Source organism: Mytilus californianus, unplaced genomic scaffold (assembly GCF_021869535.1).
Source record: "Mytilus californianus isolate M0D057914Y unplaced genomic scaffold, xbMytCali1.0.p SCAF_10, whole genome shotgun sequence".
In the NCBI taxonomy this organism is placed as follows: domain Eukaryota; kingdom Metazoa; phylum Mollusca; class Bivalvia; order Mytilida; family Mytilidae; genus Mytilus; species Mytilus californianus.
The window spans coordinates 72,290,016-72,302,491 of NW_026262582.1; the positions used below are offsets into that span (position 1 = coordinate 72,290,016).

The 12,476-nt window shown below is 31.3% G+C and overlaps 1 protein-coding gene across 1 annotated transcript; it reads left to right on the forward strand.

Annotated features, from left to right (window-relative positions):
- Nucleotides 1–1,741: 1,741 nt before the first annotated feature.
- On the forward strand, nucleotides 1,742–10,147 carry LOC127718481 (uncharacterized). Its single transcript, XM_052224525.1, has 4 exons — nucleotides 1,742–2,689; nucleotides 7,158–7,724; nucleotides 8,783–8,949; nucleotides 9,143–10,147. The coding sequence occupies exons 1-4, from the start codon at nucleotides 2,383–2,385 to the stop codon at nucleotides 9,332–9,334; spliced, it is 1,233 nt and encodes a 410-aa protein (XP_052080485.1). The 5' UTR covers nucleotides 1,742–2,382; the 3' UTR covers nucleotides 9,335–10,147.
- Nucleotides 10,148–12,476: the final 2,329 nt, after the last annotated feature.

The following is a 12,476-nucleotide window of genomic DNA, read 5'->3' on the forward strand; positions in this document are numbered from 1 at the left end:
CTAATCAATCAATCAATGATGTTTTGGAGGTGAAAGACCGTTTACATTTTTTTTTTAAACAATTCATTTATATTCAAAATAACGGTTTATATCTAAAACAATCCTATTGTAAATTATTTGCAGTGCACAGTCACGTTTTTAAGTTTCGATTTTCATAAGACAGTAACGAACGTATCTCACTATTAAAAAGTTGGAATATTTGTTATCAACTTACAGTTTAAAATGATTTTTCCATGGGCCTATACTTAAAATTAAAATAATGCAATTTATATTACATGTATTAGTTCAGAACATTTTCACTTTTGTATACGCCTTCTCTAGATTTAAGTCAGCATATGATATTGGTCTTTGTGTATGTGTCAGTATTGACGACTTCTCCGAAAATGTCTACTGGCACATGATTTTAATCATGTCAGTAGACATTTTCGAAGAAGTCGTGAAAAGGTGAAAAATAAAGGCAACAGTAGTATACCGCTTGGATTATATAAAATTATATAAGTACAAGGCACTGTGGTCTAACAGAAGCATGGGCCAGGTTTACGAATGGCTACTCATACAGATTCAAATTATCGTGGTAACATTAAAAGCGATATTAAATAAACAATTTCAATATTCAAATCATAGTTTATTCGAAAACAGGATTAAAAATGTTTCAAACAATATTTTCTTGTTTAAACTATATTTCAAAGTGTACTTATATGGAAAACAAATACAAATGAAGCAAACTAATATTCCAGAGCACTAGATCTTAGATAAATTATATGCAGTACATGATTTTCACTGTTGTAGACTGTCATGTCAAAACAGGCTGAAGATGCCAAACCGACAACCTTTGGACAGATGCAATACACGCCTACAGTTGAAGCTTGTACTTATTTATTATTTTTGAATTCAAGTTTCACTATCCTTACTTGGTAAACATTTGATGTGTTTTACAAAGTTTTCTTTTTTGTGTTGATACTGATAATGACATAGAGGTGAAGTTCAATATTGACGATTTTTTCTTCAACTAACAGGAGTTATAGTCCTTGATGAATTGGTAAATGACACCTTATGTGTTTTCCTTGCAATAACTTATGAAACCGTCTACATGTGCCAACGGTTTTCAAATAATAATGTGTTGTTACTGAAGACAATTTAAAAGTCAAGTGCAACATTGAAGATTTTCACTTTTACCGTTGAGGGTTAGGGTTCATGGTATTTTTGGAAAATGGCATGCAATGTCATTTTCATGCAATGACTAACGAACCACTCAACCAATGCTTTTAAAATTTTAATAAGTTGCTACTGATAACAACATAGTGTTCAAGTTCGATTTTGGCGTTTAGTAATTGTCCTTGATATATTGAAAATTACAAAAAAAAAAATGCGGCAGTTCAAACAAGTCAGAAAACTAAATCAAAATAAAGCAAACTCGGGTTTTTATCCATGTGACAGTTCATTCCTTGTTATTCATATACGATAAAAACAGAGAGAAAAAGACAATTGTACATATTCAACTAACTAAGCTGTTATAGATATAAGAAGAAGTGGTATGAGTGCCAATGAGACAACTCTTCATCCAAGTCACAATTGTTATATTTGTTTACCAAATAACCTATTATTGAGTGCCAATGAAACAACTCTCCATCAAAGTCACAACTGTTATATTTGTTTACCAAATAACCCATTATTTTTTTATTAACAAATGCACATCTATCCTTTTAATTTTCTTCCTTTAAAGTCATGTGAAACTTTAAATATAAAAAACAAGTTAAAAGCATTTTATATACGTGAATTGGTAAGTTTCACTATAAAACCTTGTTACATGGACATTTTTGTAAAAATACCTAATCTTATCAAAATCTTCAAACGTGTACTGCTATTGAATTATTGTCTTCCCGTTCCTTTTATCGCCGCCCGTTAGAACTTCGACCACCGCACAACACAAGTGCAAGGGGAAGCCGTGATATAAAGAATGTAAACAAACAAGCACTGGAAGGTAAATACTTTCAATTTATTCTGAACAAACAATTTCACACAGTAACTTATATTGAACAACTGTTTTGGCAAAGTCAAAATAACAACTGAAAAGAATGGATAATACACATATATATGCTCCATGATGCTTTATAGATTGATAATCAAGGTCACACTCCGGAGAACTTATACACAAAACTGAAAATTGATTTGTTTGCGATCAAGTATCACTGAATGAAATATTATTTGTCGATTAAACGTTACGGTTTCCTGAAAAATGTATAAAAAACTTCCTACATGACCAGTTTAGTATATATGCATGCATTGAATACATTGATTCAATAATTTCCTATACATCATAATTACAAGAAACCCGTTTCAAACGACATTAAAAAATAAACATATAACATTTCGTCTGTCTTTATGGAGATATTTCTATATTATATGAAATTACTATTTGTAGATGACATAGTCCCTATTGAAATCAAACTAATGTCAAACAAAAAGTCTATTCCTTTATATCTGAAACTACTTGAGTCAGGCTCTGAGAAAAAAAGGGACATTCGTTTGGTAATTGTCGGAAAGAAAGGTACTGGGAAAACATCATTATGTAAGAGGTTATTTGAAGAAGAAGTCAGCAAAGAAGAGGTGAAGAGTACCAACGGGATTGAAATTCATAGAATAAAATGTAATGCAAACTATGATGATGGCATATGGTATAAATTAAATGGTAAGACATTAAAACTTTTAAACTTTAGCATAACTGTTTGTTTATGATGTAGACAAAACAAATTTTGCATCCATGAATGGAAAAACAAAACCAATCACTTGTGTTGTCTGTTTGACCTAGGTCATTAATGACAAATATCCTAAACCCGAACATGAACATGCACAGTTTAAACCTCAAACAAAAAAACACATCTTAATACAAGTAAAGTTTTTATATTTCAGTTGCACATTAATTTATGATATTGTGAAACTGAGATATTGAGTAAAAGTCTGCTAAATCTATCGGAAGCATTTTTACATATTTTGTCATGTGCTTATGGCTGGGTACCGACAAGTTTGATGAACTATACACTTTTTTTAATATATCATGCAGGATAATACATTTTTATTTATTTATTCAGTATCACTGAATAAAATATTAGTTGTCGATTAAACGATATGATTATGAAAAAAAATGTTTTTTTCATAATCATATACAGTAATATTTTTTTCAACAATCATCAGACTTTGATAGACGTCTTACACTAATTCAAGTTTGAAGCCAAGTCAAACTGGGCTTTTCAAATGTTGTATTACGTCCAGGCATCTAGAAATATAACTGTCGGTTTCCAGACAATTTAATTTTTTATTTAATAGATTAAAGATCAACAGCAAATGATAAACTAAAATTTGAACGACATTCTGGTTCCAAAATATATTAATATAGGGAAATCTTTCAGGTAACTTACGCAGAAAATCCTTCTTGTAAAGAAGTAGACCCTTTTTGAATTTTGGATCAGCAAGTCAAATGTCATGTTAACAGTGACAGACATAATTTGAAACTCTAGAGAATGTTTTGTATCGAGAAAATGAAAGGTCACAACAGTTATCATTAGACTGAAATTGGGGTTTCCGGATTCTATCTTTTGAACTTGATATCATGTATTGCGCAAGCTTATAATCTCTGGCTAACCACCAAAACCACACATGGAAAAAAAAGCAAGAGCCATATTGGGTCATTAGATCGACAGAAAAGGTCAAAGAGGCTATAAAAGATAAACAATTTCTTTGGAGCATTGAATCACATTTTTACAAACATTAGATGTGCGTATGGGTAAAACATATCTCTAATGACATCTCTAGATCAAAATGAACCGTCACAGAGGTAATTAATACACTGAAACTGTGACAAATCTATATTTTCAGATATCAAATTCAAACCTTATATTCAACCATATCAAACTTTGTTTTGTAATGTCATTGGGTTCTAAGGGCCAGTGGTAGCAAATGTCGTAGTTTGCAATTCTTCTTCCATAATCGAATATTTTCCTCTCAATTTATCTAGACTCTTATTTATACGGTCACATTTCCCAAAACATTCATAGGACTGAAATGCGAGGAATCGTAAAAACAATCTCAAAAACGGTCATAGATTTTATGACAGCAGTTAAATACTCAAATGTCAAGATTGATCAACTGTCGCTAAAACTGAATGTCAGCTACTCCTTTTTGGAACAAATCGTGAACCAGTAATCAGCAAATAATTACTACAAAATATTTCAGAAGTCATAAGACACAATTGGTCCTTATCTGGAACTCCTTAATCAAATTATATATCTTTTAAGGTTTTATGATCTTAATTGCCAAAATTTTTATCGAAACCATGGGATGACCCTTTATGAGTTTTTGTTTGTAGATGAAGATTTTCGACTTATCTCAGTGTGTTGTCTCGAAATCTATATCACATATATTTGGTAAAAATTGAATACAACAAAAATAATCCGAAATTCAAGATTGACAAAAATATAAATTCAAATGACACAATTTGATGACCCCTTCAGGAGACTTAAATGACAATTCGTGTCCAATTGTAATGTCAATGGTATACTTTTTCACAGTTCTTTTACTGAAATTTTGAAACTTTCTGGAAATGATCCTTTGAGTGTGATGTATGTTGAATAAAGCTTGTGGTGTGTTTGTTTTTGTTGGCAGTAACATGTAAGCTGCCATATGATAACAGAAAAGATTTGCTTTTAGCCTCAAGAATACTTGAATATGTGACAATACTATTATCTAACAGGCTGGTAGTTTATAACTAATTGGGCAATGTGTTCATACATTATTCTGGAGACCAAACAAAACATGTCTAGAATTGACTTAAATAATCGTCGAAAAACACAGAATTCATGACGTTGCACATTTGAAATCCTTACATGTACATTGTTTTTTATCTTCAATGTTTTGATAACGATGTTGAAGAACATTTTTATTATGTATATTTTCGCCGAAACTTTATATAGACAAGTCATTTGCATCTGCAAAATGGCAAACACATAATAAATGAATGATGGTGTTTATTTTAACCTCATAGACAAATGGTAAATTTCAAGGATCCTTGTCCTTGTAAGTTTGAAGGATTCGGATGATATAAAGGTTAATATTTGTAATCATTAACTTCTTCTTGTTTGTTTGTTTAGATATGATTGTGATTATTTAATTGAGTTAATTACCTTTATGCATATATATATTTATTTAATTACAACTTATCATAAAGCTCTATCTGTGCTTTCAATCTTTTCCTTTTTGCTGTAATACTTTATTGAATGCAACTTTGTTTTTATGACGCATACCTTTACTATCCGAGAGGTAGAAACAAAAACAGCAAAATATGATGAACCGACTTTCTGGAACATTCGATTTTTATTACAAGAAAATTCGGTTCTTTTAACTTTTGCGGTGTTTGGTTTGTGTTTGATTTGTAGATTTATTTTTACACCTGCCGCAATAATTGAATCCGTGTCATATCGGTTAGAATGTTATCTTGTTTTATCATTAATATACGATATTTTGGGAAACCAATGAGCTCGAAAAAGGTAAGTATTTGTATTGGTACAAATGTAACGGGAGGGTTTTTATGTTGTTTTTGTTTTGTTTTGTTGTTTTAACATTTCATCCAACTCTACCCCTGTCTGCATAAAGTGTTTCAGTCCAGATCCTTCATGTTTGGCTTAAAGTTTGTACTTTGTTTTTGTAATTAAATGATTGAAATTTTTAGTATTCATAGAATATGAAATAATGATTATGGTTTGGCATGAAAAAAAAGAATAACATAAATCAGACAGGTACAAGTACCCGGCCACGTCCACTTGTATTTGTAGTATTTGTATTTTTTTCCATCTGATGAGTTAAGCCGCTTTCAACTGATTTTTATAGTTCGTTCTTATGTTGTACTGTTACACCACTGTCCCAGGCTAGGGGGAGGGTTAGGATCCCGCTAACATGTTTAAACCCGCCACATTCTGTATGTGTGTGCCTGTCCCAAGTCAGGAGCCTGTATTTCAGTGGTTGTCGTTTGTTTATGTGTTACATATTTGTCTTTCGTTCATTTTTTGTACATAAATTAGGCTATTAGTTTACTCGTTTGAATTGTTTTACATTGTCATTTCGGGGCCTTTTATAGCTGACTGTGCGGTATGGGCTTTGCTCATTGTTGAAGGCCGTACGGTGACCTATAGTTGTTAATTATTTCTGTGTCATTTGGTCTCTTGTGGAGAGTTGTCTCATGGGCAATCATACCACATCTTCTTTTTTATAGGTCTTAATAGACCACATGTTTCAGTTGGGACCGAGTGTAAATGTTCATACCAAGACTTATTTAACAACAGCTAATGCATTAGAAAACTACTAAAACAAATTCATGGTTTCAAATTTATCACAATCTTTATTAATATTCAATTAATTATTGATCTATTAAATTGATAACACATGTTGACATTTAAAATAATAATTTGTGTTAAAAATTTGTTAATTTTACGATACTAGAAGTCAATTTTGAATGAAATTAATAATGTTGACAAAAATAGGATCTCAGTGACATACACTTTCAAGCCATCTGTTCAAAGGTACAAAGTGTGATGAGTATCTGCAAACTGTTCGTAGTATATCTTAGTTGTAATGTCTAGTTGTTTGAATTTTGCAGATTCATACTTATTTTATAACGACTGCAAACTAAATTTGTGGAGTATACATCAATCACCGTGTTAGCTGTAAAACTTAAGTACCATTGAACTTAGTTTTATATATATAGATAACTTTATGAAACTTTGTACGCATATTCATTATGGACCAGGGATGTGTAATATACCGAAGTCATGTCACTCTGACTTTGTCTCTCACATTTGACTCCATTACACATGTTTAAGTATATCCTTTTCCAAATCATGTCCTAAGCTTATAACGTTCGAGCCATACAAGTGAGTTTTACCAATCTTTATATTAAGTGACATCATGGGCTGTCATATATATTTACCAAATGTAGGCCAATCTGACCTTTCTTTTGACCCTATGATAGTACGACATTGTTTGATTTGGTTCTTGCACATAATGTTTGTACTTTAAAACATACGTCAATCTTATTGACATTTGTCATATTTTTAAACAAAATATAAGGAGAAAAAAATGAATATAGTACTTTTATTTTCTAATAATAGCCAACAATCAAGAAACTGAGCTGAATGCAAGACTATTAAAACCATACGAGGAAACCCTTGTTGACCAAGGTAAAGGAACCAATAAAGCATCAGTCACAATGTCAGTAGAAGCAGAAGTTTCCAAAACATTTATGAACGCATCTGCAACAAGTTTAGATGAATCAGAGGAAACAGCATCTCTGCAGCCTGAAAAACCAAAACCTCCTTTAATCACTAATTGTGACATCAAACCTCATGTAGCCTCTGAACCTCATGTTAAACCTTCTGACGCCACTAAAGTTCAAGTGAAATCTTCTATTACCACTGAACCACTTGATGTTCCATTTGACACTGATATTTATCATAAGCATCAGCCAAACCTTTCATTAAAACAAGCACATAGAGATGTTGAAAACATGCTCAAGTCTGAAGTGAATCTTCATGACAAAGAGGAGTATGCCACATTATTATTATGGGATTTTGCTGGAGATGAAGAATTTTACCACATACATCAAACTTTTTTGTCTCCAGATGCAATTTATATTGTTGTTACAAAACTCAATGAGGCTTTCGACAAAGAGGCACAAGGTAATGAACTATTTTTTATAGTCTGAAAATAGTGGAGAACTAAAAAGGTTCAGAGTGCTATGTTTGAAACTGAGATTATACAATGTATTATTTGATATAGATACTCTGTAACATTAAGCCAATTCATAAAGTGTTCCAAATTTATTTCAACACTCCTTTTCAATTGGTTCAAAAGCTTCCTTTCAAGCAGAAGATCTTTATACAAATAACTAAATGAAATACAAGCTATGCCGGAATAGTGTTTCCACTGAGAGAAATTAAGTCTATATACACAATTAATTACTCTTGTAATATGCAAAAAAAAAACAAAAGAAAGGTAATAATGGGGACATTCAAATATTTTTTACTGACCCATTATTACAGCTTTGTTTGAAAGGACGCATTCATAATAAGTTATTTAGAAGGTGACAATTCTTCAAAGAAACATAATTATATATGTTATACGCATTTAAGATTATCCAATTAGTAATTACCGGATTGTATCTAAGTGAAATGTCAAAACCTGAGAGGGATGTACTATATAATATTCTTTGAATGTTTAAATACTTATGATTTTCTACCCCAGGAATAGATTTCCTTATCTTTGTTTGGCAAAACCTTTTAAAATTTGGGGATGTAAATGCTTTTCAATTTAAATTTATTCTTTAAACGTTATTAATAGCATCGCGGATGATGTTTTTGTAGACGAAACGTTCGTCTGGATTAAAAAATTATAAGCCTGGTATCTTTGAATAGTTTTGTCAAAGGTACACATTATAAGGAGTTTTATGTTGCTTAAAATTGCATCATCATCATCATCATCATCATCATCATAGTTGAAATAAAGCAACATCGAGCAATAATAATGTTTGAATTAGCAAACATGATTTCAACTGTATATTGAACATTCTAAATTGTATATAGAGAACACATCGTATTCTTTAAGCTTGATACCGCTGTCTGCACTTAATACAGATACCGTTGTCTGCACGTAATACAAATAATACAAATTAAAGTTTTCGATGCAATTAACATGATTAAATAAACCTGGTGTAAAATATTGTACTAATACTTTGTAGATTTATTTCGATTATGGATGGACTCAATACATTGTTATGGTAGAATTGAAGAGGAGAAAAATAAATATGATGACAACATGACATTTTTGGATGATCTTGATCCATCTGTGGTTATTGTTGGTACTTGGAAAGATGCTTGCACCTCAGAATCAGCAGATGCATACATGGTATAGAACATTTACACATTAATGTGTCGCTTCTCAACCAATTAACACTGTGCAAAGATTTCTGTCAAATGAAATAAAATGACAATATGATTATCATTATTAACATGTTTTTAAAAGAATTTGCCAAGAATACTTCAACAATTCATATTGAACACACTAAGCAAACTTACAAGTATTTCATAATTTTTTTCAGGTTGAAGATGCATGTCGAGAAAATCTTTTAGCATATACTAGAAATATGGCAGATGATGAGCGCGGACATATAAGGGATAAATTTTTCATTTCTAACACAGAAGATGATAACAGTGTATTTCAGAAAATACGACAAGATATATTAAAGTTAGCCAAAAAAAAAACAGAACATGGAATAAAGAATATCCGTTAAAATTTATTCAGCTGGAAAAACGTCTTCAAGAGAAGAAAAAAGAGTTGCCAATAGTTGCCTTTCGTGAACTTAAGTTTATCTCAACAGAAACACCCAAGCCATTGAATGATGAAGAACTAATATTGTATTTGAAATTTCATCATGAAATTAGAGATTTGGTTTACTTAAAGATCTCCCAGATTATATTATTTTAGATACACATTGGTTGTCCGATGCTTTCAAGTGCATAGTAATAGCAAAGTAATTTCGATCTATTAGTATCAAGAATCAAAAACGTTGGGAGGAGTTCCACAGTACAGGGAAATTGTATATGGAAATTTTAGAAGATATTTTCAAAGAACAAAACATTTTGTACAAACACAAGGACCATATTCTGAATGTTATGGAGAAATTTGATATCATTATACGTCCAATTCAATCAGAGAAATATTCTGCAATTGAAAAAACTTGCTACTATGTACCTTGTATGATTAAATCAGAACCTGAGTGTTACATACACAAAATGTTTAATGTGACAGAAAAAACATGTAAAAAATCTACTTGGTTATGTTTTAAGTTTAGATTTTTGCCACCACATTTAATGAATCACTTGATTGCTTCACTGTGCCGGGAGTATGAAGTAGCAGAGGTAAGTGTCACTGAAAATGAAGAAAGAAGAAATACCACGCAAAGCGTTATTGCTCTTTTTAGAGGAACAGCTGTCTTTGAATTAAAGAAAACAACAAAATTACATAACGACATGCCCAAATGTTATTCTGGTTCAGATTTTAGAATTTGGAAGAAGAGTTATCATAGAGAAAGGTATGTACAAACACATTGAAATTAAGTACAGCTTTTTATAAGAACCAGGCAGAGTGTGATATATGAGGGTTTCAGATTTTTTCTATAAATTGCCTGATAGAAGCAGTAAATGAATAATGCGCAAAAAATTAAATTTGAGTGGGAAAATATTAGAGGTTGCCATGGTAACAGACACTCTATTTTTTGGTAGATAAGCGTGGTAAAATCTTTCAAAAATCAGCTAAATCACTACAATTCAGAGCCTGATTATGAATAGTATTATACTATTTTTATAAATTTTCATATATAACATTGATATAACTTGGTTTAAGCTTCATTTCAGTTAAGATTGCATGTCAACCAAATTTGTGATTTTTTTGTAAAAATTTACCAAAAAATGCATATTTTCAACTTTTCTGAATTGTGGTTTTTTGTGAAATTATCAAATTTTGTCGTGTGTGTTTAAGAAAAGTGCAAACGTGTACAGCATAGTTAGCATTGTAGTTATTAAGTTTGAATACTATTTTACCAATTTAGATAAAATAATGTGTGGGACTCTCTTTAATTTTGTCACCATAGCAACCCATTTTTGCCTTGGAAACGGAGTTATAATTTGCAGAATATTGCAGTTTAAGAACTTAAATGTCCTTAATTGCTTCATTACCGATAAGAAAATACATAAAAGCATAGGCTAACTCTACGAAACCATCGTTAAGTGTTGCTGACCTCAATAGTTACCATGGAAACAAATATAATCCATAGCAACATCCATTCAAAAGATGTATAAATGGAAATTTATGTAAAAAAATACATATATAGAGTGTGTTTATTTTCGAATTGGAATATGATTGCATGCTTTGCTTCACTCACCATCTTGTCTTTTCTTTTTCAGAAGGTTAAAAAAATGTAATATATAATGTAACATTATGGTTGGAGGGATGGGAAAAAAGGGGGAGGTATGTTTAATTTTTAATACATGTAGATCCTTGAAAAGATAACTGTTGCAACGTTTGGTCGGATTTTGTTCAGAGTTCTTCATCTAATAAACAAGTTATGAAAGTTTAACAAATGAAGAACTTCATGGGAATGCAATAGCCCAACCTGGTTTATAGTAAGGCAAGATAAATATTGTCCCTTACCAGTTGTAAGAAAATTCTTAATTTCTCAGGGCACACACAAGCCTGAGATGTTATCCCACCAGCAAAAATCACAAACTTGACCTGTAACATAATAATAAGCTTACAAACCAAAAATAGAATCAATTGGCGAAATCATTTCCAAACTGAAACTGAAGTATGAAGGACGGACGGATAGACGGACAGACCAATTGAACATATATTAAGTCGGAAGGGACTTAAAAAAATGAATAGTCAATTGGAGATCGTTGATATAAGAAGTCCAGTGATTGAATTCTGTTGATATATAGCTATTAACATATCATTAATAACTCGTGTTGTACTACTATTCCGCAATTGGAATTCTGGATCTGCGAGATAGCCCAATAGATACATCTGCTAAGTTAGAATTGTGCTAATCCCGGTAAAATAATTATGCTATTAACGGCAAAAATGTATCAAAACAAAGTGATTGTACAAAATGATTAATATATAAATTGTGCATCATTCTTAACTATGCACCGTACTACATATATCTCATAATTTCATGATTCCGGTAACATTAGATCTTTTTTTGCGGGGGAGGAGGGGATTTAGCTAAAGCACAATCCTTTTGAAATCCCCCTCCTCTACTTTTTGATAGTAAACATGTAATAAACAGCTGCGCCATGAGCGCATGATACGCCCGTCGCATTTTCAAAGAATAAAGTTCAATTACTTATCATATCAGAAATTTATAAAAATCGAAAGAGAGCTTACGTCTTTAGATATAAACAATTCACCAAAGTTTCATGAGAACTGCTGAAAGCATTTTTGTGTTATTGTCCGAATACTGGAAAATCCCCCCTTTTCTAATGAATATAAAACCCCATTACTCGGAAACGTAAAAATTTATAAAAACTGAAATGGAACTTACGTCAATAGATATAAACTATTCATCAAAGTTTCATTAGACCTACTGAAAGCATTTTTGAGTTCTTGACCGTATATCCGTCTCTGTAACCTTTATAAAAGACTGTGAATTAATCTCGAGATTTGGAATCAAACCACTAAGCTGAGAAGGTGTGCATAAATACAAAATTAACAGTTTATTCGACGACAAATTACAAACATGGTCTTATTTCTTAACTGCAACACTAGAAACAGCGCAGTACATACCAATCTTAAATTGCTTTGTAATTGTTAATGCTTTCTAGTCCCATCAAGCTGTAATCGTTCATGAAAACAAAACCTAATAAAAGAACAAA